A 23,501-nucleotide genomic window follows, 5' to 3' on the forward strand; every position below is an offset into this window, starting at 1 on the left:
ATTGAGAAGAAAAAGAAGATGTGGTAGGATTTTGGCTTCAAAGTGTGAGTGTTGTGATCTACCTAATGGCAAGTCCATTGACAAACCAGATGTGGGGTATTTTGCTGGTATGCTGGGCATTAGATGCATGAAAGCTCAACTCTGGATGCAGAGGATGAATCTTAGGCTTCACAAAGCTAAGGGGAGCTCACAGTTCGCTCTTGTGCTGGTCTCTTACCATCTCTCATTTCTTGGTGTATTTGGTTGAGAAGATGTGCAGCAATAACGGAGAATTAATTTTGGAGTATGGCTAGTTTAAAATGGAGGATTAAGTCCTTCTGGGAGAGGAGTCTACTCAACTCACAGTGGTTAAGAACCACTGTGTGGATCCTGTTTTGTTGCAGCCATCGGGTGTCCTTATTTCTCTGTACGCAGCCAAATATTCTTGTTTTAAGATGTGGATAAATCTAGTTATGTGAAGTTCAATATAGATGGTATTTCTTTGGGTAATTTAAGACCTGTGTGGACAGCGTGGTGACGGTCTAGTAGTCATACTACGGTTGGGGGTCTAACACAAAGGCCTGGCTTAAGTCTGCGTTCGATTTGTGGAAGTGGAGTCACATTTTTGGGTTGTAACTGATTGGCAATGATTCTGGCATTGAAAAGGAACTAGACTTGATGATTCAAGGGAGACGAGTATAATAGTCAACTGTGCAAAACAAGCGAAGATTACTGAAGGAGCTGCAGCCTGCTCCAACCAGGCAAATTGTTAAGTTGTGGTGGTGTGTTTGTGACTGCTGCAGAGGCGGTCCTCCTGATGTAGTTGGCTTGTTTGCGGATTGGACCATGTTGTCAAGTCTTTTGGTTTCGTGTATGTGGCTTCTGCGATTGATTGGGCTGTTAGGCACTGCGTACTGATCCGTGTTGGCAGAGACCCTCGGATGGGTTAAGTGATGCCAACACAAAGGCAGTAGTGAATACTTTGAACCTGAACATACGTAAGAAGGAATCTGTAGTTTGAACGTGAGCATATCTAAGAATGAATCTTTCTTATCCATTATGCAGCATGTACGTTTGCTTTTATATTACTGTTTTACCTAAACGATGAATCTTATACTGCCGCTTGCATGAGAATTCAGAGACTTGTGATAAGAAAAACTGGTCAATCAAATTGCCCAAATCATACTGGTGATATTTCTACATGGATATTATGCAGAACTGCAAAATCACTTTTGAAGCTTTTGGTCTACAAGGTTAGAAAAGTAAAATAGCTATATAGAAACCAGGTGGCCATTTTTCGGAGGCCCATAAGTTGCCAATCAATTGAAATGCTGCAGAGGAAACAGAGACCTAGTAAGCACAACAGAGCCATAATCTTCACTCTTCAGTGCCAGCATTTTTTTTTACTCGAATGTAACATCTTTGAAAAATGCGTCAAGCAGTGCTGCAACAATAATGACATTATACGAACTTCTGCAATTGTTCCTGTAGCTTTTGTGGATAAACATAAGAGGGTGATCAACATTTGAGTTAACCATCTTTACCAGAAAGAGAAGCATTTCTAAATTGCATTCTCTGTTTGGATGCTTCCACTGTTAAATAGGCACCTCAGAGATATCTCATAAGCAGAAAACACAGCCCCATTCACCATAAATGCCCTAGCAACCGCAGTTCCTAATCCTCGCCAGAGCACCCTGTGACCCTCTTCTTTGACACTCTTGCGGAAGCAATCGACAATGCCAGTATATTTTGGTAAAGAAGATTGCGATTGAGCTTGAAGTCTGGTCTTTACAACATCCAGGGGGTAGCAGCAAACCCAGCTGGCAACTCCTGCTAGCCCTCCCGCTACCATCATTGTTTGTAGGCTTTCTTGGCTGCTCTTTCTGCAGCCTGGGTGAAGCTGCTCTCTCATATACTCGTATGTCCAGAAGTATAGACAATGAGCTGGTGCATCCCTCATTACAGTTATAGTTAGACCTCGGTACATTCCCCTTAAACCTTCTGTTTTGAATATGCTTTTGATAACGCTCATAGGACCTTCATGAGAATCTGCCTGATGGAGTTTTGCATACACATTATTCTGCAGTTGAAGTCTGATTTTCACTAGTTCTACAGGAGTGAGCAGTAGGCTCTGAAGAGCGCCAGTAAAAAATCCTCCTAGAGCAACACCTTTGTAGGAAGGAGGATCTTTAGCGGAAAGAGATGAGTCAAATGCTCTAGAGAGGACAGCATAGATTTGAAAAACCATTGCATTCTGCAATGTAGAAAAGAATAATAGTCAGCATGGCTCCGGTTGTGGAAAGAACTGTAATATCAACCAAAAACCATCACCAGGAACGTGACATCACATTGCAGATATATATGCTTGGAAAGTATACATATATGAAGCTCACTTATGGTCGTTTAAGAACAGGGAAAGGAAGCCTTTTCCATTTTACTTTTTCCTATTTGCTGGACCAAAAATGGGGGACATAAATTGTATTAAGTTTAGAAGGTTAATGTTTTTGGGTCAATGCACTTAATTTACCAATATTTATAGTGCAAGCATCTAGTATTTGCGTTGTATTCATTGAACAATACAGATGACAGCATCTTTCTACTGAAAGACAAGCCATTTTTTGAAGCAATTCATCTGAACTAAAACTTGGATATCTGTTTATGAGCGTTGGAAATTGTGTGTAAACCATTGCAAATGGCCTCGTTTGGATTCCGAAGGCGTCTCATCTTATCTCATCATTATTACTTTTCCAAATTACCACACAAAATATAATAAAAAATTTAACTTTTTCAAATCTCATTTCAACCTTTTCAAATCATAAAACAATAGTAATAATAATACTTTATTCAACTTTTATATTTTATCTAAAACCATCTTCTCTCATTTCTGAACTTAAACTTTCTAATGGGAGCAGAGCTCCTATCATGTAACTTTGATATTGCCATGTCCATGGACGCCCACCTGGGCCCCCAGTCTAGGCATCAGAGACCAATATGCAAAAAAGCTTTCGATAAAGGTACCAGAAGCCTCTCTTCATGGGTATAAAACTCTAGGCCAGGATTTGTATGCCATAGGGTCCCAAAAGAGGAACCACCACAGAATCAGACTCGGATACCACTACATAATCGAGCCGGGGACCAAAGTAGTCTTCCTTTGTCCTTTACTCCTTTGGTTCACGAAAGAACCAAATTTAGAGAAAAGAAAGACACATAAAACACCTCTGGTGACGCATAAGAGATGATGAAGGTTGGTTTACCCAGGCAGCCTGATAGGGACTCGACTAGAAGGAGAGTGTTATTATTTACAGTATATACCAAAAACCATAATCTAAAAAGACTAAATTCTGACTGCACATCAGTAATATTTTTCGTATGCTATAATCAGCAAAAAAAAAAAAAAAAAAAAAAAAAAAACACCCGCAACCAAAATTAAAAGCCAACAAGTCTTTAGAACCAGACGAGGTTGATAAGCTAAACATGGTTGGGAAAACGGGTAGCCAATCTCGGTAAGGTTCGAATACCTCACACTCACGTTAAGCGGACTACAGCCAATCCTCCATGTGATCTATTACCTTCAAGTTACCATGAAATCTAAAGCCAAGGCATGGAAGATCGTGCCAGACTTGAGATATATATAAACAAAACCGAAAAAAAAACAACAAACAAAAAAAAATCGATATGATAAATCAAACGAGCAAATCAACAAGGAAAGGAAAGACCTGAAGGGTGACAGAAGCCAACGGTGCACCCATGCCTCTGTAGAGAGCTGCAGGCCCTTCTGTGGCCATGACATTGCGAAGGATGCTAAAGGCAGAGCCGGCATTCGATTGCTGTTGCCGGATACGGAGCGTATCGAGCGGAAAACCGGAGACTATACCTGCAATGCCTCCAAAGCCTCCAGCCACAAATTCTCTACCCCAACTGCTTGCAAGAAACTCTGGCTCCAACTCCATTATATTCTTACAGACAGATACTGCGAATTTTTTTTCACTTCCGATGAAACCCCAGTTCTCCTTTTGCCTGTTTTTGTGTTTTCTACAAGCCAAGGAAATCAAATCTCGTGCTCCTTTTGCTTACACGGATGAAATTATTGATCTGAGTTTGTGTGGGTGCGCTTGTCTCTGTCTCTGTGTGTGTACCAGCAATATTATTTTGCTTACAAGGATTGCCGATACGGTAATACACTTCCGTCTATCTCCCTCTCACTCTCTCTCTCTCTACCTACCAAACCTTTATTTCATTTCTTGTAAAAATAACAAATATTTCCTCGCTCTATTCTTCTCAAAACCTGCCAAATCCAAAAATTCAATCTGATTTTTTTCTTGTTTCCTTCTCGATATCTATCTCGCCATTTATAGCTAATAGAGAGAAAGAGAACAGAGCAAACGAACAACCCAAGTCCTAGAATTTACAGGGCTCCGAGGTTTTATTTCTATTAAGTTTTGGACAGATGACGAAACAAAAGCCACCGGTCACTATTATGGTGGAAATACCCTGGAAAAAAAACGGACGGGCCATATTATATTTTCCAGAGTAAACGTAGCAGGCTGCCACGTTACCAATAGATGCACCACACGTCGCTCCTCTGTCTGTGGTGCTTTGAGCCTAGTTTCTTTTTCTTTTCTTTTTTCATTTTTTTCCTGAAATATGATTCATCCAATCTATTTTCAGTTGTGAAAAAACATCACGTTAGCCATTTGTTTTGAGGAAAACTCTCCGATGCGGACCGCAGACTCATGCTCCTTCGACAAGTTTTCTCATTTTTAGTCAGTTTTTTCGCATAAATTTAAGACACAATTCATAAACAACACATATATGACAGGAGGATTTGATACGAATCTCCTGAATCTTATCCATTTATTAATCTACCCGAAATGATGGCATGAAACCCAAACTCAGTTAACTTTTACAGATCATATCGAGCATTGTCATTGTCACTTCTGTTAAAGCACATTGTTGTTAAAAAAATTGGGTAAGTAGAACATATGTTTTCTCAATTAGAAATCCTTTTTTGATTTTAGATTTCTCTGCTGTCATTATAATAATTGAATGATATAAGTTTTTAGTGTTCCCATTTTTACTGTTAAAAATGTCATTCTCTATCGATACATTTTTAGTAAGAAATTGTATCAATATGATCAAACAGATCTAATTAATAAGATTTAGAGATTCTGTATGTCAGTATGTGGCAGCAAAAAAAAGTTATGGCAAATGGCGAATCCAATATAGAGAGTTAAGAATAATAGAGTTGTTATCATGGAAGGGTGAGCTGTCATTAAGACAAGCTCATGTGCTATTGTGTTGATAAGGTGTGAGACATATGGTGAGGTTCATTATTGAAAGTTTTGGAGTAGATGCAGACAAATTTCAACAGTGGTATTGATCTGCCACTTTGTGGCTTTGAGTGACTGATAAAGAACAAAATACACCAACTTTCCCTATAATAATCAATAGACTTCTCTGTGCTTCTTCCTAAAATTTGGGGTTGTCTTTGCAGGAATACTCTTTCTGCAGACTAGCAAAAATGGTGAAATGGGGGTGCCTTACGAGCTTTTTTGGGTTATGAGAGAGCTCATGGCAAAGATAGCTCTCTGTAGAGATTCGAGACAAGCAGTTGGGACAAAAGTGGTGGGCACAGATCTATGTCTTGATGCGCATGCTGGTTGAGTGGGGTTTGTTGGTGATTTAAAAAAAGACACCAAGAAAAGGTTGCGTTGGAAACGTTTGTTCTCGTACAGGAATGACATCACCTGAGAAGAGTTTGTGTTCATTCAGCAATCTAAGGTAGCCCCCACGTTAGCAACACCACGTGAACAAAAAGCTTTAGGTGTAAACTCCAATAATTGACTCGCCAAATCAAACCATTGGTTATTGCTTCCTACCCCTTTCAGATTTTAATATTTTATAAAGAAATGTGAAACTAGTGTTTGACAACACGGCACAACGTGACTTCCTTGCTGGCTCTGTAAAATTGCTTTTCTAAGGAGAAGGCCAATTACTAAATGAGTTTTGTTACTTATAATTTAAATAGGAGTTTGAAGGATAATGATTTTGTTGAGTATTTTATTTTCTCCTTTATTGGGTGTTAGGTTAAGCAAAGTCAGTGTCACATCCTCTATCTCATTAGGATTCCATTATGTTTTACAATGCATTAAGTCGGGACTCGAGACTGATCGAGAATAGGGTTATGGAATTGATATGGGATCTTTTATATCCAAACCTCCCCTCCCGTGTATCCAAAAGCTGATTCACTCTTCTTTTCCACTTTTAAATATTAAAAAGTATTTAAATAGTGGCCATGACAACCATTAGAAAGTGATAACTGATAAGAGCAACTCCTCGTCATTTTCTTGCTAGTTGCTAGGAAGGAAAAAGAACCAATCTTTACTCAATTCAGATATATTATTTATCATCTATATACATTATATGTCACATTTATTTATTTATTTTATTCTTTTTAAATTAATTAAATTATTCTATTCATCCTTTATATAGCACATATTTAATCAGAGAAAAAAATAAAAAAATATATATATAAAGACGATGAATATAATTTTTCTATTTAAAAACTTATTTAAACAGTTATAAGTATTAAAGCTCAAATTATTATAATTTCAACCTCTCAAATCTGGAAAAAAAATCTTGGTACGAAAATTTGCCAGTTGTGAGAAAATACAGATGAAGATCTGTGCAGCACCCGGGCCTACAGGTAGGTGGCCGACTTAAGAGAAGCAAAGGGGAAAAGACGATAATGGGCCAGTCTATCAGCATTTCTATTCGTGCTTATCATTACAGATTCCACGGACCCAAATTCCAAGATTAATTAGCGATTACCCATAAAGGCATGGGCCACTGGTCTGAACTGGAATCTAATGTCTGTTATGGCGTTGCAAAGTCTTGACGTCTGTTACTTGGCACCGGGACTGTGCTTACTCTTTCTTCATCGTCATCTTCTTCTTACTCTTGAAGTCTTGGACTGTCATCATATTTCTCTCTCAGAGACTACCTCTTCGCAAGCGCCGATTCTAGTCTCGTTCCGAGTTGTCCTGGGTATTTCTTTCTTCTATAAGAGCACAAAAGTGTTTTGATTTGAGTGTGGTATTCTTTGGCAGAATGTGATGGCATGATTGCAGTAGATCAGATCCAATTGAAGGGATGATTTCCTGTTTGAGTACGATTTTCTTAAGAAAATGGATGCCTATAAACACTATTCACATGATTAAGAAGTCAATTATGCTCAGCTTCTTTCTATACTGTCGGCAATCAAAGTGAGTCACGTTTAAAACAACGTAGATTCCTTGCACTTCATAATGACAAGAGAGGAGAGAGGAGAGAGAAAGGGGGGAGAGGGGGTTATTGATTTGTTTCAATTGGACGGTAGCTATTCGAGTAATATTAGATACGTGTTCAATTACACATTTTTTTAAAAAAAAAAAAAAAAAAAAACCTATTATTAAAAATTAGTTCTTTTTAATATAAATCTCATATTTACTTTTTTTTTTTTTTCTAAATTAAGCACTCTTGTATACTTCATAATTATAAATATAATTTCTCTTCTTATAAACAGTTACTCTTTACTCATGACCATGTTGGTTTATGCGTGCATTTGAAATACAAGGTGTTGGTAGTTTTTTTAATAGATTATATTTGAGTAAAAAATTATATAGTTTTGACGTTGAACTCTTCAAAATCTGTTGAGGAACGTTTCCACAAAATCTTTTCTATTCCCTTTAAGATTTATTTGGTTGTTTTCGGCATTCATTATTTCCTAGTCAACAACTGATTAATCTAATAAAATCTTGTTTTATTTGCTTTTAACGGCTATGTGAAACTGTCTGTCTTTTCTCTCTCTTATTCCTTTTCGGTTTTTATAAAAACTAGAATCAGACTTCTTGAAATCCGTTGGTTGTTGGGTTGCTTTCTATATTTTAGGAGGCAAATGTGAGATATGGTTTTAGAAGACCAAGTCACCGACGTTCAGTTTTCTGGTTTTTAAAACTCTATAAATAGGTGGCTGGAGTTGTACGTAGCAAGATGTAGAAGAAATTCATTCGAGTAGAAGTGTAGTGAAAACAAGATAGTGTTTTGAAATATTGAGAATTTCCAGACAAAAGAGAGGTTTTATTTTTTGAAGAAGTTTGAGCTCGATAACTCGGAAAGAGCTTATTTAAATTATACGACGATTAAAGCTGTTGTATCTTAAAAGAGACAAGTCAATAGAGAGTCTGCTGCACCGATTTAATCGAAACTATACACATCGCAAATAGCTTAAATCTCTTTAAAGAGAACGATATTTCTGTATCTCAATCCAATCTGATTTTGTTTGTATTTTTCATTTCATTATAATTTTTTATTTTATTACAGTGTATTTCGCTAAAACATGGCAGGAATGAGAATGGGAATGTCGGATTTATACCTGAACTTTAACTCCACCAAAACACCTCTACCATCGTCATTGCTGGCAGATCCTCATGAAGGAAGGCTTCGTTAAAGGAGTTTGGTGACAATTGCCAGCTACCTCTTATGAGTTGTGACAATTGCAGTTTGGAAGAAGATATCGACCCAGTGGGAAGGGTTCGCCAACTCAATTCATTTTAACAATAGTTAACCATCGGAATCAGCAGACTCGTGAAATGTGTTTTACCATTTGGATCACAGACAATGACATTTTAGAAACATGCAAATAGCACAAACATGCAGCCTGGAAATATATAATCTTACATAAAAAGGACTCCATAAGCTTAGCAACACACTTGGAAAGAAGCAAGATCATCGCATCATAACATCATCATAATAATGTTTTGTCACAAGCAGAAGCATTGATACAATCCATAATTTGGGTCTCAAAACCCTTATTTCTTCCCGCTTTTCTTGAGTCCAGCACCTCCGACGGGTCCCTTCTGTGCCTTGGCTCTAAGCTCCTTGAGTGCCTACTCATCATACAAGTTGAATCAAATTAAGAATCACTCGAAGAACACTTAAAACGGAAGGTAATACTGAGCCATATAACCAACAAATTACCTTTTCCTCTTCCTTCTTCTTCTGAAGATTGGCCAAGTCAACCTGCAGCGAGCAGAAGAAACCAGATTGTGATAATGATATCACACAGAAAAATCGAACAACACAAAATGTTCCTAAATGCCCCCAAGTAAATGAAAGTCTAATTAATCAATTAACAGTGAGGTCCAAACCATATAATCAGGCATGCTTAACATAGAGGCAGCCTAGATGCAATTGAAAAGAGTTTTAATACATGCTTAAGAAACAATCGCTGGCAAAGAACTCTATAAGCTCCATTTTCCTTCTAAAATAGACTTTGGATAGTGTACCGACAACTAGAAACCTGGTTGATATGGTGTTCTTTTCAAATGGAACAATGTACTCATTCTCATAATATTCAGTAACAACAGCAAAAGAAACCAAAGTTGGGTGAGGTTACACTTGGAACACAAAGAGCACACAGAGGACCGGTAAACGGAAACACGGGGTATTATTAAGGTACAGTGCATGACCATAAAAATTCCAAAGAAACGTATAACTAAGTTCAGATATAAAGTTGGATAAAGTCTAACTTCATCAAGTCACTAGGGAACTCTGAGTAATTTTATAAAAACATATCCAACTCCAATTCCAACAGACAGAATTAATCCAGACTACGAATAAACCAAACAAATGAAGAAACAGCACAATCAAGGGCAGGAATTCAGAAGATCCAAAAAAGGGCCTGTTTTCCAGTGTAAAAAATTATAGACATGCGACACTATTATCGGTTTGCAATATATGAGCTAAACACCGAACATGCACAAATCAAGAAAAGAAATCAAATAATCAAAGCACTTGATAAGCAGAGGTTTGTTATAACAGAGGAGTGGATAGATACGTACTATTTCATGCAAAAGTGAAGTTTCTAGCTCAAAATTAGAAGCCCTTACAGTTTAAAAACGTTTGCAAATTCAAAATTTCCCTTTCCTAATTCCTATGATTAGTACAAAATTTGAAACTTTATGGGCTCTTTTTCTGCTTAACTTTTTTCTTAGTTGTAAAATTATAATTTTTTGTTTGTATGCATAAATATATACGACATTTAGATACTTCAAGAATTATAAATTAATTGCCGCCACTTAAATTTTTTAAGAAAAATCACCTTTTCTATATTCTATATGTTCCTAAGTAACCAAACAGACAGCCGGGATTTCAGAAGAAAATCTCCGAAACAAACGAAATATCAGCATCGGTCCAAGGCTCAAGCAATAAAACCCCTCTATCTCAGCGAAGTTGGATTATTGCCATGCTAGATAGATGACTTATCGATTAAAGCTACAAGCTTTGAAAAATAATTCTGTGAAATTTCAATAAATTTAAAATAGTACCTCGTCGTATTCTTTCTTGTCGGACTTGGGTTGCTTCAAAGGCTTTGCCTTTCCACCTACAAAACCCAAAAAACCACTAATTTATTTTTCACACGAAGCAGTTAAAGAACCGAACAAAATCTAGGGCTTTTTCCTCCTAACTAACAGAAAAACACGGAGACCTTAAATAAATTGAGAATCAAAATCTAACGAATCTAGGGTTTCAAAGAGAGGGACCCCACCTTGCTTAGACGACATGACTGCGATCAAGGACTGCGGTCTGGTCCGGACTCTGGATGCGTCAGCTAAATCGGAGCCGGGAAGAGAGAGCCCTGAACTTTTGACGCAAAAATTTACGACTCCACGGATCAAGAAAGAGAGAATAGGATTATATAAACAGAACGGGTGGGACTTGCACGTGCTACGTTCGTGATCGCTTGCCTTTATTATTGTAAGAATTTGGAATGAAAAAATATAGTTGTAAGTATAATTGTGTATTAATCTGTGTATTAATATAATGTGATTGGTAAAAATGTAAATTTTATTAAAAATAGTATTAATTTAAATTTTAAGTATAAATAAATTAGTATTATTATACAGATTAGTACGAGATTGTGGTTGTACGTAGCAAAATTCTTGAAATGTGAATGACTATTACAACCTCCTCTGTCCTTTCTCTGTATGCAATTTATTTCCTTGTGGACAGGGAAATGTTGGCAAATTAGTGCTTTTGGGCGGGTGATAATGTCGTAAATTTAGAAGGAACGTTGTCTAAAAATAACTACTTTCTTCAAAATTCACCCCTCGATCTAAATTTCACAACTAATTTTGGTTGTAATCAGTGTAAGCAAAAGCCAAGCAAGAACAGAAGAACACAAAAGAAATTCGTGATTTTCCATTTTTCCAATTCCTGGTAGTCCAGTAGGCGTATCCCTTTCCACCAAATGATCACAGGCAAGTAGTGTAGAAGTACCATCCATGCTGTAAGCAGTGGTCATGAAGGTAAAAGAACCTTTGGCCGGGATGCTTTCGCGCTTATCCACCAAGTTAGCGGTCAAACATGCAGAGCTTTCACGTTCAGTACTCCTGGTTTCATCAGCTTACATCCATCTGCATTTTGCTAATTACAACTTTGCCTGTACTAAAATAGTAAAATATTCCAACCTGACTGAATGTATCATCAGCTTACATCCGTGCATTTGAATCCAAAATAACAAAAGCCCAGAATGATTTGAAATAAGCTTTGCCAACGTACACAAATCCACATAACTTATATATCAGGTTCTAAAATTTCTTAAGACTTTTGTTGTGGCTGCGTTGATGAAGAATCAGTGCCATTTCATCTGGCTTCCATCTCTGAAATTGATGCGTTATTTGAATTAAAATTCTCCAACTTGCTCTCTGGCAAACTCATGTTGATGTAAAATGCTGATTGTTTTGGTGGAGGTAGAGAAACAGAATAATTAGTGAGCATGGAGGCAACATCCGACATGGATGGCCTATCTGTTGGACTGTCTTGTACGCAGAGAAGACCTACGTGAATGCACCTCAAAACTTCCTTCGCATCACGGGAATTGCCCAATATTGCTGGATCTGCAATCTCCAAGCATCTTCCTTCGTTCCACAATTCCAATACCTGAAAAAAAAAGGAAGAAGAAATGTCAAGGTTTCATTTTGAGCACATATGAAGTTGTCTCATAGATAGAAAGCTAGGTAAAAGGATCGCATAACATTGGAACTTACATATCCTACAAGGCTTGAGCCTTTTTCAGGATGACAAAAACTGTTATTCCTCTTGCCACTGACAATTTCTAGCAGTAATACTCCTAAGCTGAATACATCAGATTTTGCTGAAAACGTTCCTCTCAATACATACTCGGGAGACATATAGCCACTGTATAACAGTTCAGCAAAAACTTTGTCTTTAGGGACTGATATATGCATGCATGAATACACAAGCATACTTAATTATGTACTTACTGTGTTCCAACAACTCTCTTTGTCATTGCTTCAGATTCATCTTTTCCAAATATTCTAGCCATGCCAAAATCAGATATCTTTGGGTTCATCTCAGCATCAAGCAAGATGTTACTAGCTTTCAGATCTCTATGCACTATTTTCAATCTTGAAAATTGATGAAGGTAAAGAAGTCCTTGAGCAATTCCTTGAATGATGTTGAAGCGTTTTGTCCAATCTAATAAATTCTTTTTCATAGGATCTGTGTAGAAGCAATTTGTGAATGTTAGGACGAATATTGCCTTTTTTTTTTCCTTTTTCAGTGAAAAAAAAAAATCAGTGAAATAATATAAGCACTAAAATTTGTCAACCGAAGAGAAAGAAATCCAAGCTTTTGTTGCACATGTACTCATATATCAGCATCTTCTCTTCTCTTTGAATGCAGCACCCAACAAGTCTAACGAGATTAGTGTGTTGCAGCTTGGCAATTAGCATAAGTTCATTCTTGAATTCCTCTACTCCTTGTCTAGAATTTCTAGAGAGCCTCTTTATTGCAACTTCTTGACCATCAGGTAATATTCCCTGAAAAACAACTAACAAATTACGTATAATACAACAACTTATCAGTAGTTCTCGAATCATTTTATTCTAAAGGGTCTCTGCAGGATACCTTATAAACGGGTCCATAACCACCTTCTCCAAGCTTACTTGAAGTCGCGAAATTGCTTGTGGCTGTTGATATGCTTTCAAAGCTGAAAAATTGTAGCATTCCGCCCTTCTTCCTGCCTACTGCGAGTTTCTTTCTCTTCCTAGGATCGATAGCTTGTGTTGTGCTACTACTACTAGCTTCTAGCTCATATAGCAAGATTTCTTGCTCTGCTTCACCCTCCCCTATCAATCAAATTGGAAAATTCAAACAGAAAGTGGTTAGTAATATACTAATTACTAACCAACCGCCTCCAGACGTAGTTGTAATTAGTTCTTTAAGATTACCTTTTTCTCTGCTTTTTCTTTGGATGAAATTGTATAGTAAGTACAGAACCATTAAAATTACAAATCCAGTCCCGGATGACACAAGGCCCACAAGCCATATCCACCTCTTTGCTGCAGTAACAAACAATAGTTGCCACCATTATTCTATATGCAGAATACATCTGTGTGCTTGTGTGCGTTTTGAGTAGGGTTGTTTTCTAGATAATAATTAAGTTATTAGGGAAGGCTTCCATATTTCTTGTCTATGTTTACAGTGAATCCTGAACGATTGTCACAGATGAGGTAAACTTACCTTTTTCTGGTGTTAGAACATAGATCTCCCTGCTATAAGAATAATTGCTTTCTTTGAAATTTACTCCCTTGATCCAAATTGTACAGCTGGTTTGGTTGTAATCCGTGTAAGCATAAGCAATGCAAGAACAATTATTCAAGCACTCTACCTGACAATCGAAGAGACTCAAGTTGTAATTTCCATTAAAATGGAATCCTTCACCAGACATGGCACCTTTTCTTCGCTCGAACCGATTATTAGGCTTCCTGCAGTCGGGGAATTGTTGTTTTATACAGCCGAGACTGTATTTATAGGAACAAGCACCGGCACCGTCACCAAAAGGTGCCTGCCCTGATATCTCCTGTATTTCACCTATGGGATCTATCATAAATCCTGATATACTACGATTGTTATAGGATGAATATACGAAATATCTTTCATCTTCATTGGAGATGCAGCTAAAATTGTAGATACTGCTGTTGAATCTCAAAAACTCAAAATGGCCGTTTTGCCAATTCCCGCTAGTCCAGTAGAGGTTCCCTTCACGCCAAATGATCAACTGACTTGCATTATCCATGTTGTAACCAGTAGTGAGGGTGAAAGAACCTTTGGCAGGGCTGTTTTCGCTTATCCATGAAGTTAGTGCCCAAATTTCCATAGTTTTCATCTTCACTCCTAGTTTCATGCCTGGCAAAATCGTATCTGTAGGATAATCAAAACTTTGCCACAAAATCTGCTCACTCAATGATCCATCTGAATATAGCTCTCTCAATACAAAGTTGCCTGAATCCAGCAGCATGGCACTAGCATTCTTTGCTGCTTCAACAAAATTTGACACAAGAATGTTACTGCCTCCACTGTGTGAAATGATCAACCTGCCAGATTCATCAACCATAAGAACACCAGAGTTGTCAGCAACTGGGTTGTCTCGGTTAGCAACCCACACCACCTTTTTGTTGGCAACAAACTCGACTCTGTCAGTGTCATCGGCTATGTTGTACAGAATTCCCACATACCGGTTTCTTGAAGTGCCTGGACTGAAAAATTCCAACCTGAATGTCTCATCAGCTGAGACCAGGTGCTCCCCATCTCTAAGCTTCTGGCCTTGTGCCAATACATCTGTGTCGGAATGACCGTGTCTAATTAGGAAGAAATAAAACAGGCTCAAAAAGATGATAAAGTCTCTTCCTTTGGTGGGCATCAGTGGAGAATTTTTCAGACGATAAATGAGTTGTTGAAAATTGTAATTGATTGCCAATCGTTTACAGCTAACCCGCTGGCTTTATTTATTAACGTCGCTGTTGAGGTATGAAATTAATATTTTTTGTATATTAATTGCCAATCACTAGAAGCTGAGATTGCCAATTCAGTTACGTATGTGAAAGGAGGGTCAAACCCGGAAACTGAAAAATCTAAGAAAAAATTATATTATAAATCTTTTTTAAATATTTTTTTTTTCTAAAATTCCTTGGGTTGCTCTGGTCTACTAGACTACTTGGATTCATCCTTGCAATATTAATTCATAAATTCAAAGACCAGATATTCTTCTTTGTCCCCATTAACCCTATAAATTTATCTTGGAAAATTGGACTTTCTAACAAATTCGACGAGTAACGATCCCGTAAATTTTATCTTTTGGACTTTCTCGTCTGCATGGGAGAAAAACATGGAGACGTTGCGTTGTAGATTCAAAGGTCAGATATGCTTCTTTGCCCCCACCTGGATAGTTGAACTTTCTCACAAATTGAAAGAGTAACGTTGACCCGTTTGGATAATTAAACTATTTTATCTCTGTCACATTTTATTATTATAATTTTTTAAATTTTCACATAAAATATAATAAAAAAATATATTAAATAATTCATCTTTTTTAAATTGCAAAATAATAATAATATTAAAAAATAATATTTTAATAATATTTTATTCAACTTTTAACTTTTATTTAAAATTATTTTATCTTATCTCACTATCTAAACCGCACCTAGACTTTTTTTCTTCTCTTCATGAGAGAAAAACTTGGAAAAAGCATATTTTGGAAACAACTCTAAATTTTTTTCCTAATCAATTAGCTCCAAACTTGAACCTTGTATTCCCTATACATTTTTGACAGCATTAATTGTAATACCCCATAATGATTGACAAGTGTAGGTGTGTATAGGATTTTACGTGCTCGAAAATAAGAAATTTTTATTCTTTATAATGGTTTGAATGATACTCCAACTATATCATTAAAGGAGTAAACCGTCCGGAGAGGTTTGACAAGAGAAGCTCCTCCTTCTCTCTAGAAGAAAAAAGGAGTAAACTGTCCGGGGAGGGGGGGGAGCCGAAGCTTCCCCCTCCCTCCAATCCCTCCAATCCCTTTGTTAGTTTTTTCTGCTTTTTTCTGCTAGTTTCCGTTCATCAATAAGCGTCGGTTGGCGGTGATCATGGTGGCCTGAAAGTTCTCAATACATGGTCAAGGATGCTGGAGCCGTCTACCTTTTTTCTCATTCGGACGTGATGAAGGCAGTTTATACGATGAAGCTCCTGGGCTTTGACGTTGTAGGGATACTGGAGCCTTCTATCATTGTTACCTCACTTGGACGTGATGAAGATGTCTTTATACGATGGAGTGGAGGGCTTGGACGTTGTTGTTTGGCTGTGAATGCGTTTTGTTTTCAAAGAGGGACCATCATGGAAATCCACGTAGCTGGGCGTGGTGGTGAAGGGAAGGGTCTCAATGCGAGTAGAGCCAAGGTTTTATGTGCTCAGCAGCTACGGTATGCATGTAGATTTAGGGTATTTCCCGCGGGGTTTAGTGGCTCTGTTTTATCCATGAAAAACAGAGATGGTTTTCGGGAGGCTCGCTGGATTGCATGGGAGTTTTCAAGGAGCTTTCTGAGGTAAAGCCAGGCGGTACGCATGGAGGAGATCCTCGTGGAAGGTGGTCGGAATGGGGGGTGACGCAGCTGGTTTCGTTTTGCTGTTTTCAGTGTTTCTTTATTTAGTTTTCTGTTTCTGAGTTCATTTCTGTTTAGTTTTCGTTTTGCTGTTTCCAGTGTTTCTTTTGTATTTGTTTCTTTGTATTAGTTAGTACTGTATTTGCTTTTATTTCATAGTATGGAAAATAAGGCCCTCGACAGCAGTGGGTAGGAGGGAAGAGTGCCACCCACCGCGGCGTTCAGGATGGCCTAGCCTGCTGTAGCAGTGTTTTCAGCGGGAGATGAAAACGTGGTGGGTGTTGCTCAGATGCTTGCTGTTAGTAGCTGCTCAAAGTAGAGCTGCTCAGTAGCTTGCGATTCGATGCTTGCTGTACGTAGTTGCTCAGAAGTTTGTTGTGAGTAGCTGCTGTATGTAGCTGCGCAAATGGTTGACAGTGGGGCAAAACGTGTTTTGCTCAGAGTATGCGAAGGTGCGCTGTCGGGGCATACGGGTGTCATGTGCTGTTAGTGCCGTAGTCGTACGTACAGTGTAGTGGAAGGATATTGAAAATTGCTCAGAGTATGCTGTAGTCGTACTTACGTGCCGTACAGCACGTGGTGGGTGCTTGCTGTTGTGGGGGCCATTAGTGTTTTTACCCGAGTGAGGTAATGAGCTGCTTGATCGGACATAATCCGGGGTAAGAGTTGATCGAGAGTGGCGGGCGATGTTATGGCTGGTGATCGTATGATCGGTCTCTATAGTAGCGGCTGTTTGTCCATGCGTGAGCTGGGTGCTCGTGCCGTTCTGGGCTCGTGTAGCTGATGCCTGTGGTAGGTGTCCTGTCGGGGTTCAGGCCGGTGCTTAGGGTTTTGTTTTATGTGTTGCTTTACATTGTAGTTTTCTTTTTAGTTATTAGTATCGTGGTATTGGGCTATTGGACTTGGTGTCCATAGTAACAGCGTGCTGTACTCCATCTCCCTGGGAGGATGGAGGGGGTCTTTCCTCTTTGTTAATACAGAGCGCTATCTTCTCTCGCTTAAGAGAGATTCAGAAGTTAAGACAATATCCGCTACTATATGTGCGGGGATGCTTCAGAGCAGATGCGTAGGTTGACTTATAGTCTAGTTTTCCTGTATTGATAAGTCACACTTGTAACTTCGGTTTATTGATGAATTCAATGATCTATTTTCAAAAAAAACTATATCATTAATTAATTCTTTTTAAATATGGTCTTATGGTGTCTCGACCCTTCCCTTGATCTAACAACATTATTGATCAAAGAAATATGGTCTGACCAGCTTGCTTCTTTCTCTGCGACGGATAATTTGAATGAACATCCGGGTTGCATTCATCGATCTCTGCCTTTACAGGCTCAATATGATTAAAAAAAAAAAATCGCCCTGTTCTGCATGAGCAATGAACCTCTAGCGTCTCTGACAACTTCAATGCAAGCTTGAATTAATTCCAAAATGTTATACACATTTAGAATGGTTTCAAGAATGGAAAAATATAATTGCAAGCACAATTGTGCATTAATCTGTGCACCAATGTAATGTGATTGGTTAAAAAGTAGATTTTATTGAAAACAGTGTTAATTTAAATTTTAAGTATAAATAAATCAGTATTGGTACACAGATTAGTGCATGACTGTGCTTGTATGTAGCAAAACTCTTCAAGAATAAATCGAATGATTGGGATGAAATAGTTATGGACAAAAAGCTCATATTTGAATCTCCCATTGTAATGTATAAACACCAAAAAGAAAAAAGTATTGACGGTTGGAAACCCTCCAAGTATGAAATGTGCATGTGAACATGCAGTCTCCCACCGTTCAAAAGAAGCTTCCCATTAGTCCTAAATGGTTACAGCAACCCCTCAACAGTTAAGGATAGTTGCTGAAAATTTCTTGTTTGTCAACTATGGTGGCTACGTTAAGTAGACTTTTTCTATAAAAGGAGATCATTTGTAATGGTGTAAACAATCTTCACTAAGGTGAGCGATCAAAGCAGAGGGTTGAGGGCGAAATATAGGTTCTGGAAAAACCCAAAATAGAAGGGCTTTTGAGATATAGAGAACTTACTTATGAGTGTTTGTAATTTTGTACAAATATATTGAAAATACTGAATTTCTGCTTCAGTGGACGTAGGCAAGTTGTCGAACCACTTAAGTATTGTCTTTCTATCGTCTTGTATAATTTTTAGACAGACTAGATGTACAACACTGACAACATTTTCAAACTGAGAATGAGTAATTCAAATAAATCAACCACCCAACTATACAATAACATATACCAATATTCAATGGCGGAGTTGGGGCGGGGGGTCAATGGCCTCCTACAAATTTGAAAAAAAAAAATATGTGTTAATTTTTTTGATTTAATAAAATAATATTAATTTATCATTTATTAACCCCTCTGCTAAAGATTATTTTGGCCCTTCTATAAAATTTCATCTGATATAAAAATAAAATAAATAAAACACATCTCATATAAAATAAAATACATAATTTTTATTATAAATAAAAAAAATTCTAACTATAACTAGTAGTATTTCTAACATATTTCCATTCTCTATATTGAAAAAGAAATAGTTAAGAATTTTGATTTAGATTCAATATTTGTTGATTTTGTTTGTTTAAAAGAATGCAAGTTACAATTTTAGATACTTTGTATTTTTTTGTTTAATATATTTGTATGAATGTCTTTATATTATTTCAATAATATATTGTTCTTGACATATCAAATATTTTTTTAATATATAAGTTGTATTAAACATATTTTTTTTATTGCAAATCTTTATATTAGGTTATTATATATCGTAAAAAAAATTATATAAAAGTAAAACAAAAAATATTTTACATATATTATTTTAGTTTTATTTGACCCCATAAAATAAATTTCTGGCTCCGACACTGTCAATATTGGTGTATTTATCTGGCATCTATCACAGAAATCGTTACATCATTTATGGAACAATTATTTAGTTTGTCGTCGGTACACTTTGGCACTTCCTCACCGGCATTAATAAACGCCGGTTGCTTAGGCGCAGGTAGTCGGACATTTTCCTTTGAAAGCATGGAAACAACGTCTGACATGGTTGGCCTATCGGCTGCATGTTCTTGTACACACAATAGACCAGCATGAATGCATCTTAGTGCTTCATCAGGATGGCATGGTTCGTCCATTGTCGAGTCGACTATCTCCAAAGCTCTGCCTTCATTCCACAGCTGCCATGCCTATAACATTCTCCAGTTGCATATATCAACAGAATTTTTGACCGTCTAGGGAAAAACCCAGAATTATTTATTAAAAAAACTAATAAAACTTACATATTCTATAAGGAGTGAGTGCTCAGAAACACTTCGGTTGATATTCTTCTTCCCACTCACAATCTCTAGTAGGATGACTCCGAAGCTAAACACATCAGTTTTGAATGACACAATGCCTTTCATGGCATATTCTGGAGACATATAACCACTGAAGTGATAATTGAATAGAGGGTTTCAGTACTTAAGAATGGAATGCTTTCTCATGTTTACACACAAAAACATTAACCAAAAAAAAAAAAAAATTTGAGATTTTACTTGGTTAGAGGTGTAATTTATACTTACAGAGTTCCAACAACTCGATTTGTCTTTTCTTCAGATCCATTCAATCCAAATATTCTAGCCATACCAAAATCAGATATTTTTGGATTCATCTCTTTATCGAGTAAAATGTTGCTTGCTTTTAGATCTCGGTGAATTACTTTCAATCTGGAATATTTATGGAGATAAACAAGTCCTTGAGCAATCCCTTCAATGATGCTGAAGCGTTTCTTCCAGTTTACTAAATTCTTTCTGGAGGAATCTGTCGCAGAGTAAAAAGTAACACGCAGGAAGCATAAGCAAAAGACTACAAAAGCAGACATAACTACTTCATATGCAAACGAGAAAAGATTTAAATATAGCCTACCAAAAAGGAAGAAATCTAAGCTTTTGTTAGGCATGTACTCGTAGATTAGTATTTTTTCTCCTCCTTGAATGCAGAATCCTAAAATCCTCACAAGATTAGTGTGCTGGAGTTTGGCAATGAGTATAGCCTCGTTCTTGAATTCCACCAGCCCTTGTCCTGAACTTCTTGAAAGTCTCTTAATTGCTATTTCTTGCCCATCAAGCAGTTTTCCCTGAGATCGTATACGATTTGTTTTTCAGTAAATCAATTACACAATCATCAATTTAATTCTCAAGAATTTACCTTATAAACTGGTCCGAAGCCGCCCTCTCCTAGCTTGTTTGCTGTGGAGAAATTGTCTGTTGCATCAGAAATGTTCTCAAAGCTGAATATCTGCAACTCCGGACCCGCCTTCTGATCTGATCTCCAGCGTTTCTTTAATTTGCCAGTTAAAGTGTAAGACATTGCATTACCTCCAAGTTCACGTAACAGCATTGCTTACTTCATCTTTTCTGAGCGGTTTGCTTCTTCTTTCTTCTTCCTCCAGATTACATAGCACACAGAGAACACCAGGGGACAAGTGCTAGCCCCTCCACACACAATTATCAACCATATCCACCAGATTTTTACTGCATTCAGAAACAATTTTATCTGTCATGAGAGCAAACAAATTCTATGTTTCATCTTCACTCTTTTTTTTTTTTTTCTTTTTTTGAAAAAATCATTGTTAAGTATTAAAATATAATATAAGATAAATTGCGATTCATTGAGAAGTTACGACGAGATTGTGTTAGTATTGAAATTAAGTTCTGAAAACATATTTGTTTTCCCCAAGTTTGGTAGGGGTAGAAAATTCTGGAATTGCAAAATGAACCGCGTGATAAAAGAAGCTTCTAATTATGCATTATTACTATATAAAATAAATAATAAAATTGATCTCTTTCAATTAACTTAAACTTTTAGAATAAATGATAATTTCATATGATATTAAAGTAGAGGTCTTGACTTTGAATACTGACTCTACACTTTATCATATTTAATTAAATATTGTACATGTTAACACACACGCGAGAAGAAGTGTTAATATATAAAATAAATAATAAAATATATTTCTTTCTATCGGTTTAAAATTTTAAAATAAGTGGTAATTTCATATTATATCAAAAGTCCTGAATTGAATCCTAATTTTATATTTTATCTTATTTAATTAAATATTCCACGGCACAAAATGAATTCATTGACTTGCAGTTGCCCCTTCAAGAAGGTGTAAAGCCATTTCCCGGACCCGATGTAGAATATTATTATGGGAAAGATTTAAATAATTAGATATTCAAATATGGGATAGATTATATAAAGAAGTTTTAATTGGGTACCTAATAATCAATCAACGCCGTTTTAAAGTTATTTCAAGACAGACCATTGTACCGTACCATACATGCCGAGAAAGAAAATTACCATAAACACTCACTTTTGGTGTCAATGATGAAAATGCTTCTTAGTTCCTTCCTGTTTTGCTCTGTAAAACTTGAATCTTTGCTCCATATCTCACAGCCAGTACCATCATCATTTGTCGAAGCATAGGCGACACAAGAACAATTCTTCAAGCACAGTACCCGGCAATCAGAAAGACTCAGGTTGTCACTTTTGCCGAAAGTGAATCCATATGCAGACATCAAACCCATTTTGGACACAAACTTGTCCCGAGGGCTCCTGCACTTGGGAAGCTTTTGTTCAACACAACCAGCTCTCAAGGTAGGGGCAGAAGTACTGCACGACACTTGTGGAAACGTGGAATCCGGCAGGAAAACCAACATCTCACCTTTTTCATTTAAAGTCAGCCTCGGGAAAATGGTGATGTCTTTACTAACAGCATAAGTGAAATACGTTTCATTCTCGTTGGAAATGTAGCTAAATCTGTAGTCGGAGAACTTGTCGAACATCTTGACAAGACTGTTTTCCCAAGGCCCGCTATTCCAGTAAATGTTCCCTCTCCACCAGATTGCCATTTGATTCCTGCCGTTGGGGTCCATGCCAAGGGTAAAGGACCCCAAGGCAGGCACCTCATCGCTTATCCATGATGTTAGAGACCAACTCAACCCAGATTTTTTGTTGATTCCCAGCTTCATTTTTGGCAGAAGTGTGTCGCTAGGAGAATCAAAGCTTTGCCACAGTTCCTGCTTTATGGATCCATCTGGGTTCAATTCACGTAGCACAAAATTCCCGGTATCTAGCAGTACGGCACTAGTGTTACTTGCTGCTTGAACTGAATATAGGACAATAGAATCTCCCTGGCTGTAGGAGAGTTTCAAGTTACCATGATCATCAACTCGAAGAGTTCCTGAGTTGCCGAAGATTGGAGTGTCTCGGTTGGCAACCCAGACAGCCTTCTCGTTGTTTGCGTTGTACCATATTCCCAAATAAGAAGTATTAGCATGGCCAGGCTTGAAGAATCCTAGCTTGAAAAGACCGGAAGCTGAAAATAAATTATCCCCGTCTTTGAGCTCTTGGCCTTGTGCTAATGTGTCCGTGTCGGAACGAGAAGGGCTGATCATGAGGAGAAAGAAACATAAAAGCCAAGGAAAGAAAAGGATTCTTGCTTTGCAATTCATTAAGGGGCAGCAATTATGGTACAGAACGAGTTGTTTCATATTGAAGTAGCAAGACCTTGCTAGCGAGGAGGGATGAGTGTTACTTTACGAGCACCTTGGATACGTGCAAGAAATGACAAGCAGGTACCAGTTAGACTGCTAAACCGAGAAAAACCTGAAGACATGCATTTCTCCAAATGTGGCAAAACCAGTGTCATGAATGCTGTTGGTTTTTTCTTTCTTTTTTTTTTTTTTTTTTCTTTTTTTTTTTTTTTTCTCTTGAAGATAATTTGACGATAGATGATGAGGACTGGACGACCCAGCGGATCCACAAAGCTAGGCATCAAGCTCGCAGCCAAAATTGAAAAATAGAGCTGTTTTTTTTTCTTCCTCTCTTCGGGTCAAAGCATCATGTTGCAGCTCAAACACGCAAATTTTGAAGGTGAAGGTCACTGAATTATTTTAACTTCCGTCTAGCCATCCGTTGTAGATGTTACTGAATTTGTAGTTTTTTCCCAATCACGCTAGCTGTAGGC

General features: G+C 37.4%; 2 protein-coding genes and 1 pseudogene across 2 annotated transcripts; all 3 read right to left on the reverse strand.

Moving 5' to 3' along the window:
* Positions 1 to 1,128: 1,128 nt before the first annotated feature.
* LOC122282499 (mitochondrial arginine transporter BAC2) lies at positions 1,129 to 4,466 on the reverse strand. The gene is made up of 2 exons (XM_043094450.1): positions 3,696 to 4,466; positions 1,129 to 2,233 (listed from the first exon to the last, which is right to left on the reverse strand). Exons 1-2 carry the CDS (start codon positions 3,927 to 3,929, stop codon positions 1,541 to 1,543), a joined length of 927 nt encoding a protein of 308 aa, XP_042950384.1. The 5' UTR covers positions 3,930 to 4,466; the 3' UTR covers positions 1,129 to 1,540.
* A 6,626-nt stretch (positions 4,467 to 11,092) lies between these two features.
* LOC122282511 (G-type lectin S-receptor-like serine/threonine-protein kinase CES101) lies at positions 11,093 to 14,810 on the reverse strand. The gene is made up of 7 exons (XM_043094458.1): positions 13,567 to 14,810; positions 13,275 to 13,385; positions 12,952 to 13,172; positions 12,653 to 12,863; positions 12,306 to 12,543; positions 12,069 to 12,219; positions 11,093 to 11,961 (listed from the first exon to the last, which is right to left on the reverse strand). Exons 1-7 carry the CDS (start codon positions 14,744 to 14,746, stop codon positions 11,665 to 11,667), a joined length of 2,409 nt encoding a protein of 802 aa, XP_042950392.1. The 5' UTR covers positions 14,747 to 14,810; the 3' UTR covers positions 11,093 to 11,664.
* A 4,463-nt stretch (positions 14,811 to 19,273) lies between these two features.
* Positions 19,274 to 23,208, reverse strand: LOC122282519 (annotated as a pseudogene).
* Between the last annotated feature and the right edge of the window lie 293 nt (positions 23,209 to 23,501).

This window comes from Carya illinoinensis, chromosome 1 (assembly GCF_018687715.1).
Source record: "Carya illinoinensis cultivar Pawnee chromosome 1, C.illinoinensisPawnee_v1, whole genome shotgun sequence".
In the NCBI taxonomy this organism is placed as follows: Eukaryota; Viridiplantae; Streptophyta; class Magnoliopsida; order Fagales; family Juglandaceae; genus Carya; species Carya illinoinensis.

What these genes read in the sequence shown, in the direction of transcription:
- LOC122282499 (XM_043094450.1), bottom strand. Translation starts at nt 3,929, where the DNA reads ATGGAGTTGGAGCCAGAGTTTCTTGCAAGCAGTTGGGGTAGAGAATTT. An exon ending in TGGCTTCTGTCACCCTTCAG is followed by an intron (nt 2,234 to 3,695) that starts GTCTTTCCTTTC and finishes TCTACATTGCAG; the next exon opens with AATGCAATGGTTTTTCAAAT.
- LOC122282511 (XM_043094458.1), bottom strand. Translation starts at nt 14,746, where the DNA reads ATGCCCACCAAAGGAAGAGACTTTATCATCTTTTTGAGCCTGTTTTAT. An exon ending in AAGAAAAAGCAGAGAAAAAG is followed by an intron (nt 13,173 to 13,274) that starts GTAATCTTAAAG and finishes TTTGATTGATAG; the next exon opens with GGGAGGGTGAAGCAGAGCAA. An exon ending in GCTCAAGCCTTGTAGGATAT is followed by an intron (nt 11,962 to 12,068) that starts GTAAGTTCCAAT and finishes TTTTTTTTTCAG; the next exon opens with GTATTGGAATTGTGGAACGA.